Source organism: Xenopus tropicalis, chromosome 5 (assembly GCF_000004195.4).
Source record: "Xenopus tropicalis strain Nigerian chromosome 5, UCB_Xtro_10.0, whole genome shotgun sequence".
Lineage (NCBI taxonomy): Eukaryota > Metazoa > Chordata > Amphibia > Anura > Pipidae > Xenopus > Xenopus tropicalis.
This window is the reverse complement of record NC_030681.2, coordinates 52,782,605-52,810,300: the sequence shown is the minus strand read 5'-3', so window position 1 is coordinate 52,810,300 and position 27,696 is coordinate 52,782,605. Positions and strand designations below refer to the sequence as shown.

The following is a 27,696-nucleotide window of genomic DNA, read 5'->3' as shown; positions in this document are numbered from 1 at the left end:
ATGCTGCTTGTGGGAGGTGAACCTGGCAGGGGTTTGTTGTGGGAGTTTGTTAGCAGTTGGAAATAGCCATTAAATGGTCCCTAAGGTGTGTAATTATGTACTGGGGGTTGCTCTGCTATCCACAGGGGAGGAGGAGGCATTTGGAATTTAAGGGTATATCTTAATATGACATAATTCTTTCACATATGAATGATGGTTGATATCCCCACAGTAAGGACCAAGCATTTGGGATTTTGCTGTGCTACCACCATTGTGATAAAATAGGTGTGGTTTGAAGTGGGTGTGGTTTCAAAAAGGGGAGTGGTCAAAACTGGCTTCCATTAGCGGCCCTCCACCATGTATGCTAGAGAAATTCCGGCCCTCGGCACCGTAGAAGTTGGACAGCACTGATCTAAAGTATAAGAAAAATGAAACAATATATTTTTGTATTTAGCAAAAAAAAAAAACGATATGTAAGCTTTATATGATTAAATAAGTTTTAATTTCATAGCTAGAAATTTGGTTCATGAAACTTTAATGACAATGTAGTAGTGTTTAACATTTGCCAAAACCCTGTGCATACATACAATTTTTCCACCTTAAATCATGTTTTCTAGAAATTATTGTTTTACTGGCATACTATTTAGAAAATAGACAATATCCCAAACAGATTTATTCTGTATTTGCCTGTTCCTTGGCAGTATAAACCAACTCTGTAAGTGTTTGTAAGCTTTTTATGTCATGTTTCTGTAAGCCCAGTTTCTCAACCTAGAAAAAAAACAAAACAAACGTCAGCTATCTGATGATTTATACATATGAATATAACAGCTCATTCATACCGTATTTAGCATCTCCAGTGAGGCACCAAATAAGGGATCATATGAAATTTTTCATTACTGGTGAGACTAGGGTTGTAATTGAACATCTATTGTTTGCAATAATAGTAGTTTAACACATGACTGTACTGGGCAGTGGAGGAGGAACTGCAATACAGGAAACCCCGCAGCCTGGGCCCCCAACCCCCCACCCTTCTCACTGGGTCTGCTGTATAATGGTTTCGCCACTGGGAGAATTACCCTTCCACACCTTTGGTCACATTCCTTTTCATATAATTTGTATGACCTGCCCGTTTATTACAAAGGAAACTGGGGAAGCTGGTAGTGATGTGCGGGTTGGCAAAAGTCAACCCGCACCTGACCCTTATCTGCCAGCTCCCAACCATCCATCTCTAATAATTATAGGTGTGCTCCTGACTCACCCCATCTCTGATGTCATAAAGGAAGGGGGGTGGCAGTTGCACACCTATAAATAGAGACTGTCAGATATGGAAGCCGGGCACAGTAAGGTCCTGGGTGTAAGGAAAAGTTTAGCCCAAACCAGCCTGCAACCCACAACTCTTGTACCAATGTTGGCTTGAACCTGCCCGACCCATGAGTTTTGGGCCAGCCTGCACATCACTAGAAGCTAGTAGGATATTTTCCATACACGCACAGTTCTTTTTAACCCTTTTTAGCCTCATTTGCATATGTGATGCAATATGACATGTTGACAATACCATATCTGAATACCTGCTGCTTATTTAAATAAAAAATATCAATGTCCTTTTGTTAATATACCTGGTCACCAAAATATTCAACGTCAAGAGCCAGCTGAAGCCTGATTTTGTTGTCATCACTATTTCCCGCATTGGTTGTGTTAGTTGATGTTACAGTTTTACGAGCTTGCTTTAATCGCTTTAGACTTTCCTCCATTTTCTTTACTGAGCTAAGCACATCTGATATGGTATCATAGTACCTGCAATGTGAAGACAAAAACATGACAGCATTATATATGTTACAGTTAATGCAAAAATTACAAAAGCTAAGGTGCAAATGACCAGTACTAACTAAATGAGCACCAAGGCAGGGACAGGGTCTTGTGGCTCAGTTTCTGCTTATGAATCATCTTGTTCCTAGTTCTGATCTGCTAAAAAGCTAAAGATGAACAAAGTAACCCTGCGAGTGCTGTGTCCATTCGATATATATATATATTACAATCCAAATGGTGTCCGCACTCCAAGGCTCAATATTCCAAGGCTCGCACTCCAAGGCTCAATACTCAGGGTGTGGCCAGCACACCCTTCAATGTTTCATCAAAATTTTTTTTATTGTAGATATATTGTTAAAACCAACGTTTCGGTCCTTGTTAGGACCTTTCTCAAGGATCCTTGAGAAAGGTCCTAACAAGGACCGAAACGTTGGTTTTAACAATATATCTACAATAAAAAAAAAATTTTGATGAAACATTGAAGGGTGTGCTGGCCACAGATGATTATTTTCTATATATATATATATATATATATTATATATATATATATATATATATATATATATATATATATATATATATTTTATTTTTTTTTTCTCCAAGAAACATGGTGTGCTGGTTGATCCTGGAGGCTTATGCTGTATATATAAGCCTCCAGGACCAACCAGCACACAGTGTTTCTTAAATGTGTCAACTTTTATTAAACTATCACTTGATTCAATAAAAGTTGACAAGGATCACTGTGTTCTGGTTCATCCTGGAAGTTTGCGTAACAAGTATTAACAAAGAACCCATTAAGTGTATACATGGAAAGAGTGCCGACACTATTATAAAGATAAATGCAATAAATATTATAGTAGATATTTTGAGATTGTTAATTTTTCACTTACTTTGGAGTACATTCAGACAGCACATCTGTCAACCATTCCTCCCTTATTGATTGAGTCAGGATATTCTGATACTCATTTTGAAGTTGAAATAAGGGTTTTACAGCATTGTCAACATAAGAGGAAGCTTTTGTTGGCATCTCCTGTGTTATGGACATTAAAACAGATAAGTATAAATGTAACCTTCAATCAATGAACATAACTGATTACATTTTCAACATGAATTCCCATAATACTGAGTTTTGTACAAGAGTCACATTAACTTAAGATATGATGGTACCTATTGATAAGACAAAATAATTGAAAAGACTAAGACTAGTATTATTCCTGCTTTGTATACAACAGCAGTTTCTTGTAGTAATAAATGTCAAATATTCATATACCACCTATGTATACAATACCCATGTGTAAAAATAGAAAACTCCCGGAAAACTTGCACTGTAATATTATTAGTTGGGTAATGGCCCAGGGGCAAATCTGGGTACCAAGGACTTCAAGATGCTATAGCCCACTGGCTATCACCCGAAAGCTCTCACCTGCGCGACTAAAAGTTTCTGGTGCCAAAGTACTGCCTTATATGCATTAGACGTAAAAACATAACTTTTATTTTTTCAATTTTGTTAATGTCTGCAGTCCAAAAAAATTAGTAATAAGCAAAACTGCCCTTCTTGTTTTGCCAGAAATTGATGAAACCACAGAAACATTCTAAAAAAAATAGCAACATTTTGCCAAACACATTTGACTGGAACTTTTTTTACATGTTTTTCCTCATGCCAAATGCATGGACATCAGTTGGCGTTTTTATCTTGCATCAAATCAATCCCAATTCATTTGAGAAATGCATCATTCAAATTCATTGGAGTAAATGGAGCATGGCGAAATCGTAGTGCATGTTCTTTAAAATGGGCAGCAAATCTGTATCAGGCTAAAAAAAATATGCTCAACCCTAATCATACTGCATTCAGAATAGGAGGGTGAGTTATACTAAGAAAGTGCATAAAACCAATATTTTTGCAAAGCAAACTTTTCCCAAAATGTCCAGCAATTTAAACATATATTATATTATAATACACAAGAGTCATGAATAGCCTTATTATAAATAATACATTATATCCTTATTAAAGGTGCTTGGTGATGTGTCTTCACTTATAATCGGTGCTAAGTGATGTAATTTATGTCACACGACTCACTGAAATATGTATTATAATCAATAATGTAGCCCCTGTTGTAAAATATGAGGATATTAGAAGGAGTTGTATAACCTGTATAAAAGCACCTTTCTTCTCCCTCCAGTTTTGTGCTTTTATATGGTCATGGAACTCCTCAGTGACTTTTAAAAGGTGGCACACTATTCATTATATACAGCTTTCATGCTCAGACAAGTGTGACAAAATAAATAAAATGGACTTTGACAAGCAATTATATGACAAAAAAGAGCCATTTTTGTGAAAGTGTATCTATGTGTGATAAAGGAAGCCTCTAGCTACATCCATGTTAACACCTACCTTATTTGTTCTTCTGTAAAGTCTAGGCACCTCCAGAGCACTTTTTAAATTAGAAAAGCATGACTCACTGAGGTCAAACACAATTTTGTTTTTTATGGCCAAAAGAGATGGTGACAAAAGCTGATGTGTGTCTTCCAAGGCTCCTAAAAGAGAGATGGCAGTTTAGAAGCTGGTACAAACTAAAATAAATCTAATATGTAACATGACATAAGCTCTTAAAGGAGATCAATGCAAACTGTCTTTTTCATCTTCTATTGGCAGTACAACACATAGTTTTATTGGTAACTGTGTGCTTGACTTTATTTGTACAGCTCATGTGTGCTTGTTATTACATATTAATAATGGTTTACACAGGGCTAATAGTGTTCTGCTATTTGATGCCCCGTTAGAGATTTCCATCCCTTTCCCCACAGCAGCCAATCAGCAGAACAATAGGAAGGTAGTAAGATAACAGCTCCCTGAACCCTGTATTGCTAAAAGTGGTAGATATCAGAAAAGCATTCAATAGTAAAAAACTTATGTCTGACTCAGCCAAGTCATGACTCCTTCAGTTATATTAAGTAGAAGAAACAATAGCCTATCTGAAAGCAGTTCTATTGTGTAGCACTGGCTCTTCTCCAATGCACTGCCTACACATCAACAATACAGCTAAAAAAATACATTTATTGGTTCAAGTATACATTTTAAATGATAAAATCAATTATTTGCAATGTGAACGGTGTAATAGAGTAATAAAATCTATACCATAAAAATCATGACGGAATCTCTTTAAAACTATAGCTTCTATTGTTTGCCAGAAAGCAAAGATTAATATTGACATGATCTTCAGGAAAATGATACATCCATTTAAACTTAAGTAGTGGCAATAATTTTTCTACTAGTAAAAACTTTTTCGTTGACAATACTTTATTACGCAATATACAGCACCACACTGTTGTCAGCTATAAACCATGTTGAGGTGTAAGTGCCACGTTGTTTTGGTTAAAGGATTTTTACTCTGATAACAAAATACCATGGTATACCTTCAAGTTTGCACAACTAATTCATTTACATGTACAAGCAGCATCTGCATATACAGGTGTGGGACCTGTTATCCAGAATGTTCGAGACCTGAGGTTTTTTGGACAGGAAGTCTTTCTGTAATTTGGATTACCTTCCCTGTATGGCCCCTACTGCCAACGTTTGATGGGGGACAGAAATTGTTTTAATGGGGCCATTGTATTCAATAAATGTTTAGTAAAATAAGTAAAAAATTGCAAAAAAACAAAAGTTAGTTCTTTTAAAAATTAGTTCTTTTTAAAATAATGAACACCATAAAAACCTTGTGTTTAAGTACAATATTGACTAACTTTATATTTCTCAGTTTCAACTTTACCCTTGTCTACTACACCAGAAAATAAATTTACCTGTTATCATAGATATGTTCTTAAAACCAATTTGCTGAAGCTTCACAATGATGATTTCTCTTAGTTCAGGCAGCTAAAACACATCGAAAACAGGATATGTAAAATATTTTAGATCTTTTGGGAAACCCAAAGAAAGATATCATGCTGGAAATGAGTAAGTAGGAAATACACAGGAATATTAAAAGCACCAAATATTAATAATAGGTATGTTTTGGATCCCAACTTGTTTAAAGGTAGTTACTGAGTAAAGTAAATGTGTTCTATCGGGTCTAACTGTTAAGGTGGCCATACACTATAAGATCCTCTCATTTGGCAAGGTCACCAAACAAGTGTATCTTTCCCCTGATATGCCCACCTAAGGGGGGTGATATTATTCTAATGTGATTGTTTGGCCCTAGATGTTTCATATAGTGTACTTCCTGCTCATCTGCTTTTACCCTGTATTAACTGTCTCAGAAATATTTCTATTTGGAGGCTTGAAATGCCAAAGCTAAATTTAAAAAAATGACCAAATTATAATTTCAAAACTGCACCTGAACATGGCCCTGACATAAAATACAAAATTCAGAATAATGGTTCAACTCTTTTTAGATTGCCTACATAGCAAATCAGAGATAAACAGACTGTACTGATCTGCTGTACAGAGACTAGTTACTTATCTAGCTGCTCCATGGGTTAAAGAAGGCCAACTGAAATGGCGTATTTGACTGAAGATGATAGATGCACTTTTTTTGTTATGTTGTTTTGGTTTATATATAGTAGTGCCTAACCAATGGTTAGTTTGAATCTATACCTAATAATGAGCTAATACTTTTTTTTACACAACCCAACAAACTCCAGTGGTCAGAATGAAAAGAATGAAGCTGCTCTAGATTTCAGCACAGATCTGGATGAAAACACATATTATATGCCCAGCAAATGCTTTGTATTTTGGAGACAAAGAAAAAAAAAAAATCACATTCTGTACAAATGATCAGTTCAAATGCATGCCTCGTGACTTCTTGGAAACCACTGAAGTTATGCAGAATTAATGCATAACTTCAGTGGTTTTCAGTAATTAATGTATGCAGTTTACTTATTTAAGGTGTAGTTAGCAAATGTAGATAGAGATAGTCTCAGAAAATTACTATTGGTCTTTATTTGTTTTAATTATAATAGTTTTTTTTAATTATTTAGCTTATTGTTTAGCAGCTCTCCAGTTTGCAATTTCAGAAACAATCTGGTTGCTGGAGTTAAGTTTGAATGACTGGATGAGCAGTAGAGGGCTTGAAGACAAAGAAAAGTAATAAAAAGCAACAATAAAACTGTAGTCTTACAGAGCAATCGTTTTAAGACTGCAGGTATATTTTTAAAACACATACGGCTGTTAACGTTTTTATTTTTCAACGTTTACACAACGTATAATGAGTTCTCCTTTAGGTTAACTCTTAGTACAGAATGGCCTATTCTTATCAACTTTTTAATTGGTTTTCCATATTTATAATTTTTAAAGTCTTTTAATTCTGCCTCTTTCAATTAAAAATGCTATCTCATTGTAGAAGGATACGGACTCCTGACAACCAACAAATGAACTCTGAAGCTAGTCTATTTAGTCATTTTTTGATTCACATTTTAGTTTGTTGATATAAGCATTTTCTGGGATCCTAGAAATCAGATAACTGCTGAAATTACTGGAGAACTGATAACGTTCAATAATATATGAAAAAACACAATAAATGTTTAAGCAAACTACCTCTTTAAACTTTTTTAAAGATCCAAATAAAAACTGCTTCACAACCCAAAACACTAGTTTAGAATTTATTGTACACCTAATTTAAATTACAGTTGCAGTTTATTAAAGGTGTTCATAGAGACCCACTTTATACATAAGGGACCTAATTTTGGGACCAAAGTATCCTTCAGCTGGTAAAGCTCTGGTTTGTTACATTATATTCTCCAGCATCCTATTTCAGAAGCCCTAACCTCTCTGGCAGTTATGACAAAAGCAATAAAATTGTACATGTAAAGACAAAAATAAACTTTACAAAAGGTGTATGTGTAACTTTACACATATGAAAATTATAGAATTACTAGAGGTTCATAATATTTAAAGTGCACTATTCTTTCAAGGGCCTCTACAGCAACCAAGGCAACATGTTTGTCAAACCACCAGGACCAAAATACCTTGGTTTATTAATATTTTTATTCATTCTGAAGAACATTTGCAAACTAAACAACATGATATCATTGTGACATTTTATGTAGTGGAAACCATTATAACACAATGAATTAAGCACAAATGAATAACTGTTCAAGAGCACGTGGTATCTCACAATATGCTTACCTGTAACTTGAATTTATCTGCATCTGCTACAAAAAGCATGAGTTGCCGTGTAGATATTTTCACAGTTACTCGAGTATCTGATGTTGATCCACTATCTTGGTCATCGTTTCCTGCAACAGACATGGTAACTGAATCTCTATAGTTGGATGGATGATTTTTCATCTCATTGTTACTAGCATCTGAACAGGTATGAAGTGCCACCTATATAATGTAAAAGAAAAGGGTATTCAGTCATCAACGGAATTACAAGAACAAAAATCACAACAAGGCCTTCAATAATTGTTAAAAATGATATGGTGGAATTTGAAAGGAATTTTGAAAAATACACAGAATTAAAGTTTTATGATACTAAATTAGTTTTTGTTACTGATGTAATATTATTTCCTGTAATTATACTACAAAGGTATTTAACACTGGTTGTGATCCCGAGAGCAGCGCTGTATTTGAGTTTGGTGCTTCTCTATGCACTTGACTTCCAACTATCTCCTGCCTCTTGCCAATCAGAACATGTACAAGTGTCTGGTAGCAGACTTCCTCCTGTTCTTCTCAAAAGGCACCTCAGGGCTGCCCTTGTCTGTTATTTTCAATAAAGGAAATAAATATAGCCACAAATACTTGGAAATGGATCCATCCATACAAACAGAAAAAGTGGCAACAACTTTTCCAGTAATGTAAAACATATATTTCCAAAAATACACTGTTTTACAGAATATTACAATATTTTTCTAAGCAAAGGTAAATACTTTTGTATTCAGACAGTACCCCTTTGAAAGTAGAAGAGAAAAGGTATTTCCTTACCTCTTTAATGAAAGAGCAGTAACGAGAAATTATTTGCAGGGTTAGTTTCCAGAAACGATGAGCAAGTTTAGGTAGGAAGACTTCATTGGACCAGCAAGATAAAAGGCAGGACCACAGAATATGGGTGGCTCTAAGACAATATTTACTTTCTGCTGAGAAGTAAACACAGCAATTTTTATTTTTTCAAAATATATAAACAAAATTTCAATCCACATTAACCTTTAGTTTGTTACAGAATGGCTAAGTAAAATTTTTTTTTTTTTTTTTTTCAAAATACATTGGGGTTCATTTATTAACAAAGCTGGTAAACTGCACAGGGGTAGTAGCTTATAGAACTAAAACAATAACTTTAATTAGCATCATTTTGTACATATTTAGCATTTGTTGTTATTGCCTTGAGAACTTTAATATATTAGTAAATAAGCCCCATTTTTGAAGCTAGGCACACACAAGGCTCACTGTAGTTCCTACTGCAATTTACCAGCAATAACATTATGTTTTATTATTTGTTCCCATGTGCAGAAACAGGAAAACATACTCTACCTGCTGAAGCCATTAAAAAGATCTAATCAATGAAATTTTCACAATTAAGCTACATACTACATGATAAATGCATGACAATGATTTTAGAAACGGCTAAATTCATAAAAATTTGACGTCTTGTGTTCAATGTTGCAAGTAACGTTTCATTGTATCTGCAAAGAACCAACTATATTAACATTTCCTAACAATGACTTAAAGGGAACCTATCATTCCAAAAAGTTTTCCATTGACACAGCCCCTTTTTAGATGCAAGAAATGATACCGGACTAGCGCTTTTGTCTGGAACTGCTGCCAGCTGTGATGCCTGCTGCAAGTACATATGGGCTCAGTGATACATATCTTCTAACATAACAGTTGACATGGCATTTTAAGGCTATGCAAATGTACAGGCCCCTCAATTTTAACAAGGTATGGCTGGCAACAGTTTCAAGGAAAAGCTTGTCTTGCTGGGTCACTTTGAGTGTTAGCAACATTTCATCAGAAAAGCAGACTCAAAAAAAAAAAAAGCACTGAGGTATACTATTTGAACTTGTACTACTTCCCACCCAAAACTATAAGATCATTAAAGGGTTGTGATATTACAGACCTGTGCTAGGATTCAGTCTGTCATTAGACAGAGATTGTGTCCATTAAAGGAACAGTAACACTAAAAAATTAAAAAGTATATGAAATATAATGTACTGTTGTCCTACACTAGTAAAAATTGTGTGTTTGCTACAGTAACTCTACTATAGTTTATATATAATAAGCTGGTGTAGCCCCATGGGCAGCCATTCAAGCTGGAAAAAAGGAGAAAAGGCACAGGTTACATAGCAGATAATGGATAAGCTCTGTAGAATACAATAGCGTTATATGCTAAGGGGCACATTTACTAAGCCACGAACGGGCCGAATGCGTCCGTTTGCGTTTTTTCGTAATGATCGGTATTTTGCGTTTTTTTCGGAAAAATGTCGCGACTTTTTCGTTACTAATACGATTTGTGCGAAAAAACGCGAGTTTTTCGTAGCCATTCCGAAAGTTGCGCAAAATCTGCCGATTTTTTTGTAGCGTTAAAACTTGCGCAAAAAGTTGCGCTTTTTTCGTAGCGTTAAAACTTGCGCGAAACGTCGCACCTTTTAAGTTTTAACGCTACGAAAAAATCGGCAGATTTTGTGCAACTTTCGGAATGGCTACGAAAAACTCACGTTTTTTCGCGCAAATCGTATTGGTAACGAAAAAGTCGTAAAGACGCCGAAAAAATCACAAAAAATACGAAAAAGTCGCAAAATGTTCGTTTTCAAATCGGAATTTTTCCAATTCGGTTCAGATTCGTGTCTTAGTAAATGTGCCCCTAAGGGGCTGATTTACTTACCCACGAACGGGTCGAATGGAGTCCGATTGCGTTTTTTTCGTAATGATCGGTATTTTGCTATTTTTTCGTATGTTTTGCGATTTTTTCGGATTCTTTACGAATTTTTCGTTACCAATACGATTTTTGCGTAAAAACGCGAGTTTTCGTATCCTTTACGAAAGTTGCGTAAAAAGTTGCGCATTTTTCGTAGCGTTAAAACTTACGCGAAAAGTTGCGCATTTTTCGTAGCGTTAAAACTTAACGCTATGAAAAATGCGCAACTTTTCGCGTAAGTTTTAACGCTACGAAAAATGCGCAACTTTTTACGCAACTTTCGTAAAGGATACGAAAACTCGCGTTTTTACGCAAAAATCGTATTGGTAACGAAAAATTCGTAAAGAATCCGAAAAAATCGCAAAACATACGAAAAAGTCGCAAAGTGTTCGTTTTCAAGTCGGAACTTTTCCAATTCGGGTTGGATTCGTGGGTTAGTAAATCAGCCCCTAAGTGTCTGTGCCTTTTCTCCTTTCAATGGCTGCCCCCATGGCTACACAGCTGCATTCTTTATATAAACCATAGTAGTGTTTCTGAGGCAAACACACCAGTTGTACCAGTGCAGGGCACCTTATATTGGAATTTCTTTTATACACTTGAATTTTTTGGTGTTATTGTTCCTTTAACAAACATATTTCACATATGCAATCTGGACAAGAAACAACATTCCTTGTATTGTGTGGTGGTGGTGTTGAACGGTTTTTCACCAGCTAAAATATGCTAGACGATAAACTCTTTTTAAATCCATAAAACAGCAATTAATTGCTTTTGGCTGATGACTATGTACTGTTAGTTACTTTAGGAAGCACTTATAATTATAATCTACTTTGAACAGAAGTATAGAATTCATGTACACTTTACATCTATAAAACAATTTTTGTACCAAACAAAACATACCTGGTGCTTCTTCATGTCCATGAAGTAATGCTGCTTCTAAATTTCCTGCTATTTCCTTAAACCTTAGGAAAGGAAATTATATTATTATCAATGTTGTTATCCCCCCACAGATAAGATGAAGTTTGCTCATATAACAGAGGCAAGGCCTGCGGAAGGTTTTTATACTTCCGTGATAGCCTCTTAAGTGAGCGTTTAGTTGGTGGTGAAATGTTTCTATCACACAGTGGCCCCAACTAAGTAGATTTATGCCCCTTGATTCCATTCCCTAATACTTTAGTTTATAGGTTTTTAAAATGTTTGAATTCAAAATATGGTTATCCTACAGTTCCTAATATGTCAAGCACCCTGCACATGCCTAGGAAGCAGCCCTACAGTTTGGGAACTACTGTGTTAGAATTTCTGGGTAAGGTACATTTAAATCTTTTTTTGAAAAAGGTTGTAGCCACAGATAAAATTTCATATCAATAAAGCACTGTTTCTTCATCTTGAAAGTTGTATTTGGTCTGCAGTCGCTTTAGCTTTCCAGAGTCGCCTTGAGAAGAAACTTTGGGCAACTTCCGAATACGGAGTCTGGATCTTTGAATAAAGCCTTTTTAAGTTTTACAACCGCTGTCCTGGAGTCTGTTGAGTGCATGCCGGTGATGTTTCTACACCTGATTTGAGGTCGTGTTTTCCCTTGCTCGGGTCTGGGGCATTACACCCGGGCCACTGAGAGGAAGCGGTGAGTTTATATCTAACCGTTCACAACTGCATGTAGTATACTAATTGCATTAACATGAAGACTGAATATCTACAGAGCGAGAGGTTCGGGGCATAAGCACCCGGACCTATAGTCTAATTTGGTGAGCGTTTTGCTTGTTATAAGAAACCATTAAATTTAAGTTTAAGCGAATAGGAACGACTGGGAGCCTCCAGACAAACAGAGTGTTCCGAATACGGAGTGTCATATATTTTCCCACTGGTGATTGATATTATTGCTGGTAAGAATTTTAGGGAGATTTGTCGCCCAAGGTAGCACAGATTTGGGCGACAAATCTCCCTGTGTGTCATCACCCTTATGATGAAAGATAAATAACAATGTAATTTAATATTATTCATCTCTTGTGATATGATATTAAAAATTTACGCACAAAAAAAAAACTGCAAAGCTATCTTAACAGGCACTGTCTTAGACCAGAAAGTTAGCTTCATCTCACACTTACCTTAACTGAAAATACACAGGCAAATTCCATTTGTTATTAAAACTGTGGTAGGACGGATGTGATCGTAATCTTTTTACACTTGCTTGTGACCCACACTGCCGCTCAAATTTTCTTACAAAGTCCATGCTGGTAGTATATTTCTTAGGAGGGATAATAGTAAATAGTTAACAATAAAAAAAAAAATAATAGTGATAATAAATAATTTATAAAACATCCACTACAATCTGTGCGTGAGCCCATGCGTCTGGGTGCATAGCTTTTAAGGACATGCTAGTGTATAGGGATACTAACACATTTTTAAATAACATTATGTCATCTCTAGGATTTTGTTTCCTGGGGATTCTTTTATCTTTTGAAATGCCCTGTATTCAGCAGTAGAGCTGCACTAACCTCTGATTTACTAAAAAGTACTGAAAGTCTGGTCCCATTTTCCTCATACGGAAGCAGGAGGCATTTTTAAATGTAACTCAAAAATGAAGTTGTAATTTACCTGAAAAAATACATCTGGATTTCCTGGATTGAAGAGAGATGGCAATTTTTCCTCTAAGCCACGGGCAATTTCTGGCCAGATGGAGTTTACCAAAAAGTCATAGCCAGGTACCGTATCTGTGTTTTCACTTAAAAAAAAAATTAACACAAAATAAATGCTGTTTTTGATGCTGGTTTCTTTTTTAAAATTCTCGTCACCTTTACATAATTTCACAACAAATACAACACTATGGGCCCGATTCACTAAAGTCCGAAATAAGGAGTGCTATTTATAGCATGCGTTAATAATCTTATCACTTCTTATTTTTCGCTCGATTCACTAAAAGGACACTTGTCATAATTAAGAAGCGATGTTCTTGGCGTTATTTATCTTGCAATGACATATTTTAATGAAAAAAACTATGCGATAAGCGTTATAGGGGCCGATTCACCAAAGGTCAATAACGCTTATCGCATAGTTTTTTTCATTAAAAAGCATGCGATAATTAAGTACCGATTCATCAAAGTCATTTCGCATGTGTTAATCCGCATATCGCATGCACAAAAAAAACGCATTGCGTTAATTAGCGAATAGAAATAGTACAACGCATGATTCACAAACACATATGAAGCGTTAAACGTGCAAAATATCGTGGTAATCTGTGTGAATATTAACCCTACTTGGGGCAGGCGGTACTTAAAGAAAATTGCGGTTCGTGAGCTATTGGCAACACAACATGGAGTTTGCAGTCGTATTTTTTCAAGTATATGTTGGCCCTAGAGTGATGCATCCTCCAGTTTTCAGGGAAATGGTGGTTTTCAGAAAGTAATGGTTACGTGCGTAATATATTGCGCTCTGCAAGTGTCCTTTTAGTGAATCGAGTGAAAAATAAGAAGAGATAAGATTTTTAACACATGCTATAAATAGTACTCCTTATTTCGGACTTTAGTGAATCGGGCCCTATAATTTGTAAATGGAATATATATTTATATTCCATTTGCTTTATTTTCTTTAACTTCCTTTGTGGGTAATAGGTACTACTGTCTCAGTTTGCAGCTTTGTCAAATCTCATGAACACAAACTCCTTGTCATCTCCCTTTCTATTACCCTTTTGTGTATAGGAATGATATGTTTATACAGCACTTTTAAAGGAGAAAGAAAGTAATTTTGGCATTCTGGCCCTGGGAATGAAGGGTTTTAAGAGAGGAAGTTAGATATCCGAAGAATATGTTTACAAAAAAGGAGACAAGAAATCCTGTGTAGATAGAGGACTCAGTGCAGCTTAGAGTGCTTATTTACATAGACCTTTCTGCTAAAGCTTACTTAGTTTTTACCTTTCCTTCTCCTTTAAAGATACTGTTCACCATTCACATCAGTTACTGCCCCAGTGGAGCTTTAGGCCAATGTCAGATGGGTTTCTAAAAGCAGATGACTCCTATCCGCATTTCCTATCTGTGTTCACTGATAGGATGGGATTGGCCTTTTAGTGAACACAGACCAGATATTGACACAAATTGGTAAAAAATGGAATAAAATAGCCATGTATATTTCTTGAGTTGGAGTAAGTCTTTCAGCTTGTGTAAACCTATGCATGTATGTTATCTATTCAGAATAAATGTGCAGTTCATATTTATTATGTTTTGTATTTCCTTCTAAACAAAAGGTATAATCAGGGTAAGTCATCTATTTTTATATGGTTGGTACCAAGTTCTCGAGAACAAATTTGACATTTCAACTTGTCTAACATCTGAAGTTTTACAATTGTGGGTATGTTTAAAAAGCTTATACTAGTACAAATCTTCCCTAACCAAAAAATAAATTTGCCAGTCCGAAGTGTATGGAAACTGCAATCAGACTTTTGTGTTATTGCTGCAGTGGACCATATTAAGCATTGAATTTAATTTTCTACATTGTACATTACCTTGATACAGCGCCACCTGTGACTTCTCGAAGTAGTCGACAATGATGAGGAACAAATTCCAGAAGCTTACTGTACATAGCATGCAGACCACCGGGGTGAGATTGTACATACTGTTCATTTATTACCTGACAGTAAAAAATTGTAAACAATATATTTATGGTACAAGTCAAAGTGTGTTCATGTGTATATATACCACCCAGTGCAGGCATATGCACAGTATAGTAAATTTCTTAGCTTTACTATACTGTGCCCAAGTTAGTACAAAGAGTCAAGGGTGGGGCACTGGACCAGCAGAAAAAGTAAGCAATTTTATTCGCTATGGGTGTGCCTAACAAACTGGAACCTCCTAGTTAATTTCACTTCTCCTTTAGCAAAAGGATATCTTACTAAAACACAAATGGATGTTTCCAACAAATGTTTATTTTATTTAAGTTTTATTCTGAATAGACCAGAGCTCTTATTATATTTTGGTAGAAAGGCACCAACTCTAAACTTGTGATAAAGTGTACTAACTGTAGTGCTTAATGTGAATCTTTCCTTGCATAATAAAGTGCTATTTATATATTGCACTAAGTTTTCAAGAAATACTGATTTTAGAATTTGCAAACCTCAGTGCCTCGTATTAAATTAACTTTATATTCCTTAAATTTACAAAAAGTTCTAGAAAGGCTTTCTAGACCACTTTTGCATAAAGTGTCAATAACAAATGACTCAGTAGCAGGAGAAATCTTACCTCATCAACATATGGTTTCACTAGCACCTGGCCAACTAGCGCTTCTGCATCTCTTGTTTTGTCAATTGTTGCATAGGTCCGCAAACAGTGACGCACAGTGTCAACATTAGAAGTTTGAAGACCTTCTAATAGCAGACCTTCCAAGGACTGCTGTAACATTCCTGTTATACCGGCAATACGCTGTAAATGCAATTGTTACAAATACTTAGTTTTCCATTCATGTAGAGAATAATTGAAAGGAATAAGTCAGATTTACAAAAGCATGCATGGGTTCCCTAAAACAGAACTTGAATGGAGATAACACCACTGCAAACTTGGAGTGGATAGATTTTTCAGAGGCTGATTACACAAAATATATCTGTCCCCCTCATCCCTCCTGGACCATAAAGTTTTATGTCCTGATATTTATACAAGTATAGAAGCTGTTAAAGCAATTTTATTGTAAAGGTGCATGACATGATGGTGCAAAGTTGATTGAAAAGCTATACAGTGAAACCTCAAGTATACATACCCCAATTTCAATTGTTTCATTATTTCCCATCACTATTTGTGGTCCCACCAATATAATGCATTATGCAGTTCCCCAATTTTATATTTTCACAAATTTTACACCATTTTTTCTGGCACCCTAAAAAACGTACAATGGGGGTTCATCTGTATGTCTTCTTTCAGTTATAACAGTCCACATCACCAATAATTGCTTATAATTTTATATTTTAAGGGTTATTCTTGGCTTTTTGTTTTTACAATATAATCTAACTCTTCTGTTCACATCTCTGCAACCAATCCAAAATACTTCTTACTTAGTACTTAGCTGCAGGATGTTGCAAAAATAAAAACATTTTCTACAGTTTAGACACAAACAAAGATTATCCTGCTTTGCTCTACTGAGTTTTGTTGATAAAATGGCCTAATGCTTTCCCAAAATCAGTGAAGCAGGTCAGTGCCAAACTGACGACATAAAGCAAAATTTGCAGACAGTAGATTAACATTATGGGGCAGATGTATCAAAATGTGAGCTTAGAGCTCAATAGATACTCACCCATGTGCTATTTATTTCTATAAGATTTTAATAACCATATTTAGCAACTGGTAAACTCTAACTTTCACCTATTGATAAATACACTTCTAAAAATCCCCAATGATCAGCCTCTTTGTTTATACTTATGGGGTAAAAGATAAAATCCTCTAAATAGGCAATAAAAAGGGGATTTCTTGTGAAAATTAAGTAGAAAGAGCTGCTTTCCAAATGGTACTGAACAGCTTCCAAACCTTACATAATGCAGAAAGGCTACCTCTTATGTGCTAAACTAATTTAAAGCCTGCAGCATTGCCTCCTTTTAGAATTCCTGGTTATTTACCTATATTTTATACATGAAGGTAAATGGTATGGAGGCTTGAGCATTCTAGGGTAAGCCAACACATAATTACACATGCAAAATAAAGTTAGCACTCAGCCTGGTTTCCCTTTTAGGGAGAATTACCAGCATTAGACAGGTCAAGTTCATTCAAAAGTCCAAGTGCATATTACACAATGATAAAGATAACTTCATTCAAATGTTATAAATATTTAAGATACATAATAAGTGTCTAGGTTAATTTGGAATAGAAATTTACTTACAGGCCTCACGTTGTCCAACAGAGGCATGCCCTTGCTTTGGACTGCGTGGAACTGTAACTGGTTAAATTCTGTTGCAATTCTTTCCAGAATCTGACCTGTGAGATGTGGGCTAACACACACAAATAAAAAGCTTTTTCCACACGTCACAAATCATAAAACTATAATAATGCATGTACTGTAGCAGTTTGGAACTTTCTTAAATAAATACCCCACTGCCAGAACTTTTTTTTTACTAAAGTCTCTGTTGGAAATGGGTGGTTCCTAAAAAATGGCAAACAGTTATTGTAGTGCCACTTTACAGGAAACAAGTGATTAGACTCTTACAAACTGACAACTAGAGGAACTAAAAGTATCATGGATTTAATGGACTTAACCATTAAGGCTCAAGAATTGGTGTAATTGCAACCGTGCATTGATTCCAGTGAAATGTGTGTCTGTATGTTTAAACTATTATGTATGGATGGAGCTCCCTTGACAAAGGCGTTTGAGCCGAAAACGTTGGGGTATTCTCTCATCCAGAGTATCTGCCTTCATATCTCTTTTTTCAATTAAATTGCGGGGTGGTATGTATGTATTTGTTTCTTGATGGATATATATTGTTAAAGTATAAAAACTTTTTTACATCATGCTTTTGATGAATAAAATGCTTTTTTTTTTATAATACCTCCCTAAGGAAGTTTTTTCTGGTGTGCAGGGTTTATATGGGATTTTACTGGTATATATAATCCTCTTATGGGGGGATTGCTAAACCTCTAGCACCTGGATATTATATACTTTGTATACATTTGTATTTTTTTGTGGTTAAAGGGCAAGAATACTCTAGCCCGGAGTGCCTCTATTATCCTAAATTTTAAACTATTATGTATCCTTTATTCTGTAAAGCACTATAGGAATAATGATGCTGTATTAGTATAATAATACATTAACACATGGTTAAGTTAAGTGACAGAACAAGGGTAAGGCCCTGTAATGCTTAAAGGGCACCTATGGGAGGTAAACCGTTTCCCCCACCAGATGTGCGGCTAATTAAGTCAACACTCCAGGGGGAAACAATACTATTTTGTGCTAAAAAATAGCAAATGCTATGCTGCCTGGACCTGGCAGGAGAGCTCCTTGTGTGGGCAGCCATGTTGGGGCATAAGCATGAACCGTCAGTGGGGGAAAACAATTTTCCTCAGTACACTGTCCCCACTACACCGTTTTGATTGCTGTCTTTCTTAGACATATGCTAGCTGAATGTACAATAAACTATTTCACTAATATAAAAAACACAAAAAGAAATAACCTGCAGATATCAGAATCCCTGAAAGACAGGAGCCCATACCATTTTCAGAATCTTATTTAAAAAATATTGTTACTAACCTCTTTACTTCTAAAGCGGTTTCCTTAGAATTTTGAGAGTGTAGGATTTTTTCAATTTTCTCTACAGAATGGATAACTTCCATCATTGTCAAAACACACATCTGTAATGAAGTATGAAATCATCATCATCATGTGCAAGTTTAAAGTCTTTTAAAAAACAGTCAGTCTTGCTTTTCTGCCTAGAAGCAGTGTCTTTTTTTTCCAGTGAATGCTGGGATAAGTTGAGCGACAGTGGTATACTAGCCTAAAGAAGCCTTGCAGCACCTGCAGTAAAGAACTTTTGGAACTGCCCCCCCTACCTACTCAGACAATGAAACAGAGATACAGTCGCACCACCTATGAGTGACTGTCAAGCTTGAATAAGTTGCTATGGATTTTGTTTCAAAGAAAACAAAAAAAGATACATTGCTTTTATATTTAGATTAAAAAGAGACAAGGGCTGGGGGGTATGGGTCTCTGCTACCCCACCCCCATATTCGCTTCCCTCTATTTCTTCCCAAAACATCAACCTACCATTAATATAACTGATCAACCACTGTGTGAGGTTTAAAGCTCTTTTTGCCTAATTTGGACACCCAAGTGTGTTAGGGAACCAAACTATAAGGTTTTTCGGTTGCTCTGTACAGGCCAATCAGAATCACAAGCTCATTTCAAATTTAATCAGAAAGTCAAAGCTTGGGTGACAGATAGGTACATGTCAATAAAAATAAAAACAATAAAAATAATGCATTTTTGTTTATGTAGGGTGAAAAAATAAAATGTTGAGAAATGTGAAAATGATCTTTGGCAGACAGACCTTTTTTCTTCTTACATCTTCTTGTTTAGCCAAACGACTATCTACAGCCTGGATAACTTCATTTACAGATGTCTTGAGACTCTAGACAAAAAAAAGACAACGAGACTAGTAAAAGAAAGCAAACACTCTGAAAAAAGTTTAAATGTGCTTTAAAATCAAAATAAAAGGTGCAGCTATAAGATTATGCAAAAATGAGTCTAGATTTAATTAAATTTTGTGTATTGTAACACTATAAAAGGATGACTTAGGGGGAGATTTACTAATCCACGAACGGTCCGAAGGCGTCCGAATGCGTTTTTTCGTAATGATCGGTATTTTTGCAACTTTTTCGTCGCCGTCGCGATTTTTTCCATCACCGTCGCGACTAAATAGTTGCGCAAAATACGATAAAGTCGCAACGGCGAATAAAAAGTCCCGACAAATACATAAAATTGCGACGCAGACGAAGTCGCAAAATTTTCGTTTCCAATATGATTTTTTCCCTTTCGGGATTCGGATTCGTGGATTAGTAAATCTGCCCCTTAGTTTGTCTTCTTGCTTTCCATTAGAAAATAACAACAAGAATTTGCATCTAAAATATGTAGGGTAAAGCTGAGGAGGTTTTTAGGGCAGTGACCAGTTTATTTTAGACTGCAGCCATTTCTTATTAATTTTCACAATAAAAAGTGACCTCTAAAACAACTGAGCATCATTATTCCAATGTACGAAAAAAAAACCTATACATTTGTTGGTTTATAAATTCAAAACTGGTTGGTGGCAACTAAAAGAAATATATTATCATACATTATCATATTATCTGTATGATCTCTGTGTTGTTAACCAATGCTTTATTTATTGCTTGTCTGTTTTCTTCATTACAAGGAAGCTATTAGTTTATCCAGACCTGTCTGGTGTTGTTTAAGACTAACATTACTAGGTAAGATTTGAAAGGGATGTGACATGTATCTATGGTGAGACAGCAGTATGTCCACACATGAACAGTCTAATAGATTGGCCCTTGCTTGTGTTTTTATTTATATATATTTTGTAGTGTTGTAGTCGACTACACTGCTGCCTACACAGACAGTATAACCTAAAATTTAGGCACAAGTTAACAGGTCTCCTCTAATTTACTATGCTGTCATAACTGTAGCTTTCCGTTTATACTGAATTTTAGCATTCAAAGATGTTTTCATGAGTTTATTAGTCATTTTCTATACTTTATTTTAGCATCAACAAAACAGTCTGGATAAAAAGGGATATTATAAATCTAAGAAACAGTTGAGCAGGGCTGTAACTAGGAGTAGGCACAAGAGGCCTATACCTAGGGTGCAATGGCACGGGGATACAATTCCCACCCCCTTGAAAATGACTGCTCCCTGGCAAATGTTGTTTAGGCAAGCCTGAAAATAGGTAAGCCAATCAGGGGAGGGTGGTGAATGTGAGCAGGTGCAAGATGTACTAGCCTTGGGCAACAGTACTTCTTAGCTAAGAAAAAAAGTCCCAAAAAGCCATTAAAAAATTAAGTTTATTTCAATGCATTAAAACCATTAATAACTCCTTATAGATATGGCCTAACCCGTTTCATTCTTACCCAGCACTTAATCACAGGTTCCCCTGGGTAAGCATGAAACTTGTTAGGCTATATCTGTAAGGGGTTATTTATGGATTTAATGTATTGAAATAAACTGTTAATTTTTTAGCAGCTTTTTGGAGACTTTTTTTCTTAGCTGTTATATCCCTCAATGATCACTAGACTAGGGGGTTTTCTCTATATGCCACTTATTATAGCATTTACTTTTCAGAGTACTTTTTCCTTCTTTGAATTCCTTGTTTTTGAGTTGTTGGTTTTTGAACAATACCTTTTAGGCTAATGCCACACGTAACGTATGTATCGTATTTTCGGCAAGCCGAAAAATCACTTGCCAAGAATACGCCACATACACTTAAAAATCCTCCGCTCCGTGTCGCATTAGCCTTGGTCCATATCTGCATCTAACAAATTTGTTGCTATCTGTAACTACTCTGTTGTACTTTATATGTATGTTGCTAAATCAGTACCAGTTTATGCTCATGTTGCAATTTTAAAATATTATAAAAATGAATACTTAATCATACCAATACTTCTTCTCGTAGTTGTCCCAAGGGTACTGATAGTTGACTCAGTGCTTTATCCATTCCAACCTAAAATATATTTAAATAATGTATGAAAAGGATATTTAGTTTTAGCTGGGAAAATGACCCAGAGCTGAAAAATTCAGACATGTCAACTCGTTTCCCATACAGTTTTGATTTTTTTCTGTAATAATGAAGTTGCTTGTATTTGATGTTAACTAAGTCAGCATATACACATGCTGATGGCATTATATATATATATATATATATATAATATAGGGAGGCCCATTTATCAACCTTCTTTTTGTGGTTCTTGAAGTTTTTGAAACCACGACTAAACAAAAAAGACTAAAAAAAAGTAAAAACCACAACTTTTACGTATTGTTGCACAATGAAAGTGACAAAACACCCGCAAACCTCTAAAATCACGAATCAAAGAAAGATTTTCCAGTTGTAAAAGGGACATCTGCCATTGACTCCTACAAGATTTGTAAAAAAAACTTTTCTCCCTTCTAAATACACCTAATAGCTCTGTTTGAAGGCTGCTTAGAGGGAGATATGGCGTAAAAATGTATTTGCTGTCCTAGATATTCTATGTTGATTCTGCCTGAATTGATGATATACTAATGTTTTCCTCAGCTTGAACTGTAGATATCCAACAAAGTTCAAGAATGTTGTAGGGTTCACAATTTCATAGCAGATAAGCTATATAGAATACAATGGTTTTAGTTTCTAAAGGGGCAGTATACACTTATACATATCTTTGCTCAATAACACCACTATAAATAGGATAGGACTTCTGTTGAAAACATATTTAACATTTCGAAAATTTTGATTCTGTTGCTTTTATAAAACACTAATGGAAATGTGTTTTGTGCTCCCCCTGTAGTAATAAGGATCTCTTTATGAACAAGCGCTCCCTTCCCTAAGATGCAGCCTTTATAAGTCTCTAACATAAGGAATAGCTAAGAGGGTTGATCTGTGGATAGTTTAGTTATTTCCCTTATTCAAACAGTGTCTTGGCAAAAAGAAAAAATGGCTTTTATGTAACAGAAGTTGGAAAATGATGATGGTCTTATTGGCTTGTTTAGTGTGAGATATTAAAAAAAACACATAGCTATATCTTAATTAAACCAACAGGGGTCATAATGCTCCTTTAAGAGAAATTAAACCAATGGACATTGGTTCCTACACACCTAAAGTATGAATAAGCTCTCTCATATATAACATCAGGTGCTAATAAAACACTGTCAACACCAGAGACATTGTTCAACTAAATTAAGGACTGCAAACAAAATTTTAATGGTAATTAATATTCAAAATAAAAAAAGATAACAGAACATACCAAGTTGGTGGACAGGTTAACAAAGTCAGCATAGTCCTTATTGATGAGTTCTACCATAGCAGTCTTCAGAAGTCTATAGTACAGTTCTAGATCATCACGCAGAGTTTCCAGCTGTACACGTTTTCTGCACTCAGACACAAAGACGTCAACATCAAATCCATCCTAAAAAAGGAAGATGTAGATGTAAGAAAAGAACACATTACACAATCATAGTTTTAAGGCATAAGATTTCTGTATGCCAAATTATTGAGCAAAGCAATCTTTCACCTGACCCCAAGTGACAAACAGTTTGCTTTCTTTTGCAGCCTGCTGAATTCACAAAGGCATATCAAAACATTACGTTTTTTACAGATTATTGCAGGATACATCACATGTATGTACATCCTTAACAATAAAGTAACACTATGTTCAAAATAGATCAAACTAAACATTGACTGTGAGGAAAAGGATTTTCTACAAGGCCAATGCAGTTGACCCAGTGTGGCTTATTTATAAATATTGGACAAATTTGCACCTGGGCAGTAACCCATAGCAACCAATTAGTAATGTTTTTTTCAGCCATCTGTAGGTAAAGCAATGAAAGCATACATCTGATTGGGTGCCATGGGTAACTGCCCAGGTGCATATTTGCCCAGTGTTTATAAATTACCCTAAATATGTTTATACACTGCAAAAACCAGGGCCAGGACTAGGAGTAAATAGGAGGCATTGTGAGTAGAGATAAAAGAATCCTTATGGCAATAATGCCACTGTCTGCTTCTAAGGTATAAAGAGAGAGGAGAAAGGCTGTCTGCTATAAACTCCAAAACTACTGCCAAAATTAAATAAAATTGTCTATGTGAAACAGATATATGTTTGATAGACTTCTGAAGGTGAGAAAAACTGAACTGTATCCATAGGCAGGACAATGTCTGCCTGTTAGTATACTATATGTATAATAAACAGCAAATATATAACAATCATAGACTGTAAATTCTGGTAAAGAGATTTTAATTCTACTACAAGTCTGAATAGATTGTTGTTTGTCACTTACTGTCTAAAAGACCATCCTATCGCAATTATTTTTATTTTTTTTCCCCACTCTGAGTAAGAATAATTTACTAGAGATCATGTAATAACTTTGATCAAATTTGCCCAATGTAGTAACTCAAATAGAAACCAATCAGCAATATTGTGCGAAATATAGAAACCAATCAGCAATAGTGTGCTAAATATTGTGCAGTCAATTCTTTTTTTAATACATACCTAAAGTTCAAGAATCGGTGCTTATTATGGCACACAAATCTTCATATACATAGTGATATATTAAAAATCTTAACATGCTTACAAAATGTAAGAGATAAGAGCGCGTTGCATATAATTAATATGCACAATAGTTTTCAAGTTTTCAAGTGAATAGACCACACTTACTCAGGAGCAGACATAACAAACATTCATAACCAACATAAAATGATGATGTGTAATCAGCAATGTGCGCCTATATCGTAACTCTGCACGGTGCAGAGTTAGTGCCAACTAACAAAGCATCCTATCTCTATTATTTTTTCCCACTGCATCAGTAAATTTCAGTAGGGCTCATTTACTAAATATAGAAAATTTGCCTTATGCAGTAACCCATATAGCAACCAATTAGCCATGAGCTATGATCAGTTTACTGTAAGATATATAATAAAAGCAAATTGGTTGCTATGGGTTACTGCACTAGGCACATTTAGCTAAAGTCAGTGAATGAACCCACTGTTTTCTATATAATAATCTGTTCTACTACTGGCAGAAGCATTAAAGGCAAACATGAAGTTTAAGTAAAAACAAAGAGCTGAACTGAACTTCCTGGCTGCCATCTGGCCTCATGTTGGTAAAACTTTGCTATAATAAACCGAATACAGATGTTATCTTTAAGTGTGCTGTTGTTTCTTTATCTGTGTGTGTTTATGTCTGCTTCCTGACAGGTCAATATAGTTACTAGAAAATCAAACTAATAAGACCATTGCGGGAAAAAATAATTTTTATGTTTTGCTCACAGGTACAAGGGTTGCTTTACTAGCATACTCTAAACCAGTGCTGTCCAACTGGCGGCCCCCACCTGTCAGCCCCAGATCCCCCCCCCCCCCCCGCATGGTTCACACCTCAGATTCAGGCTGTAATCCCCCTGTATTGTTTAAAAATGTAATCCACTGTGTTGTTCACACTTTTTAATCCCTGCATTGTTCACCCCCTGCATTGTTCACACCTCAGGCTCAGGTTGTAATCTCCCACATTGTTCACCTATTTACACCTCAGAGCAGTAGAAACCCACAAATAAACCCTACACACTACAAAAAGAACATATACTGAAGTGGTACTGCAATTAAAAAGTTTTTGTTAATATATAGTTATTGTGCAGACTGTAGGAGCAGTGCCAGCATTGTGTCACTGTATGCTGCCTGTGTGTGCCATCACTGGGCAGGGTAGGGCAGGCTGAGTATGGCACATACAGGCAGGGTAGGGCAGGCAGAGTATGGCACATACAGGCAGGGTAGGGCAGGCAGAGTATGGCACATACAGGCAGGGTAGGGCAGGCAGAGTATGGCACATACAGGCAGGGTAGGGCAGGCAGAGTATGGCACATACAGGCAGGGTAGGGCAGGCAGAGTATGGCACATACAGGCAGGGTAGGGCAGGCTGAGTATGGCACACACAGGCAGGGTAGGGAAGGCAGAGTATGGCACACACAGGCAGGGTAGGGAAGGCAGAGTTCGGCACATACAGGCAGGGTATGGCAAGCAGAGTATGGCAGGCTTTTGCTGGTTTACAGAATTCCAGACGATGCAACCTCTCTTTCTCAGCAGTTTGGGGGTGCCTAGTAGGAGAAAAAACTATATCCAGAAACTCACAGGTTAACTGGCCCCTAATTGGGGGGGGGGGGGGTTGTATATATTAGGAGTATTAGATTGAAGCTCCACAAGGGCAGACAATTTAAGTGAGCAATACATGAAATGTGCTAATTCTTATGAGCAAATAAAACTATATATATCCCTCTATATATGTCGCATATATATATATATATATATATATATATATATATATATATATATATATATATATATATATATATATATATATATATATATATATATCTCAAAATTATTTATCTTTTCGCTGGGTGAGGGCAAAGCTGTGATTGACTGAAGGAGAAACACCCACATCCTAATCTGCTGTCAGAACACAATACAAACAACTACTGGACAGGATCTATGAGGAAATATACAGTGCCATTCTGAACAATAGCAACCGCTTTTAGACCAAATCGATTCAAAAGCACCATGTGTTATGTATCATGGCCTATGTATAAGGCTGATTTTAAATGACATTATTTGCCATGTCCCCACACAGCTGCTCGGGTAAGCGACATTATTACGCTAGGAACCCGTGTCTCAATAACAGCAGCACAGAATAAAGTCCACTCAAGGCATGTACAGCTAAAATGAACCAGCACTCAGCGAGCCACACACAACAGACCGCCCTGCGATAATGTATTATATATTATATATTATATTTAATGTATTATTAAACAATACTCGTGTCGTTCCAAACCCCAGTTCGAACCTTCATGAATTCATCTTTGTCGAAGCACATAGAGGGAGAGCCTTGCGGAAGCTGCATCGTAACTCTCTCCATCACACTCTTTCCACTGTGGCATACGTCAAAATCCAAAGCAACTCAGCACTTCCGTCAACTTCTCTCCTGTGACCAAGGAGGAGACTACTGAGATCCAGATAGGTAAGTGCTACAGCAGCGACGCCTAAAGGCCCCCAAAGTAATTACAATAGCCTCGCTCACTCGCTGGTGAAGATTGCTGAAGAACATGGATGAAAATATAGTAAATGACTGGGAACGCTGTTTGTTTTTATGCCAAGTAAAGCACTATGTTATACCTGTTGTGTTATAGAAAGACAAAATTAAGCTAAATGCAGATGACCCATGACATATAATGCATTAAGCTTGTTGTAAACACTGGATTTACTATTCTTATTTTTAGGTTTTTGTATATGTCAGCCAGCAGAACAGTCCAATGAGCACATAATACCAGCAGAGAGACCATTAATACAGTGTAGTAATAAAGTGACAGACTAGCAATAGTACTATGCGGCTTGGAGGTAGGTGTGAGACAGATTTAGCTAGCAAAAGCAGCATTCAGCTCCAACTAAGGATTGGCAGAATGGAGTTAGTTCATTCTAATGCCCATCATCCTAATTAATTGTAGCATGAGAGGTGTAAGTCAGGGCCAGAACTAGGGGTAGGCAGAAGAGGCAGTTGCCTAGGGCGCAACGACTAGGGGGCGCCAGGCAGAAGCCTCTCTTGCCTACCCCTAGTCTGTGCGCTCCATTTTCATTTCCCCCGCCACTTGTGATTACTCGGTGGGGGCAACGAACTATCGCTTTGCGTGTTTCCGTTAGCACAGGTGCAAGGTGGCCAACCGGGTTGCCTAGGGTGCCAGGTCGGCTCGGCCCGCCCCTGGTGTAAGTAAACAATGCACAACATCACCAGAGCCCAACTGAGAGACCAAGTCATAGGTTAACCATATTCTAAGGCCAAGGTAGGGTTACATACATAGGTATGATACCTATGACTACGTGTTGAAAAAC

At 36.2% G+C, this 27,696-nt stretch overlaps 1 protein-coding gene across 2 annotated transcripts; it reads right to left on the bottom strand.

Annotated features, from left to right (window-relative positions):
• Positions 1-456: 456 nt before the first annotated feature.
• cog2 (component of oligomeric golgi complex 2) lies at positions 457-26,800 on the bottom strand. 2 transcript variants are annotated; one of them, XM_002931481.5, is made up of 18 exons: positions 26,657-26,800; positions 23,072-23,233; positions 21,730-21,795; positions 19,633-19,713; positions 18,837-18,937; positions 17,475-17,583; positions 15,854-16,033; positions 15,121-15,245; positions 13,221-13,347; positions 12,731-12,870; positions 11,529-11,590; positions 8,705-8,853; positions 7,907-8,107; positions 5,584-5,656; positions 4,178-4,320; positions 2,676-2,815; positions 1,596-1,773; positions 457-747 (listed from the first exon to the last, which is right to left on the bottom strand). In XM_002931481.5, the coding sequence occupies exons 1-18, from the start codon at positions 26,726-26,728 to the stop codon at positions 652-654; spliced, it is 2,205 nt and encodes a 734-aa protein (XP_002931527.3). In that variant the 5' UTR covers positions 26,729-26,800; the 3' UTR covers positions 457-651. The 2 variants fall into 2 exon arrangements, with proteins under 2 accessions (XP_002931527.3, XP_004914700.2); XM_004914643.4 differs by having other exon boundaries at positions 8,705-8,856; positions 26,657-26,799.
• Between the last annotated feature and the right edge of the window lie 896 nt (positions 26,801-27,696).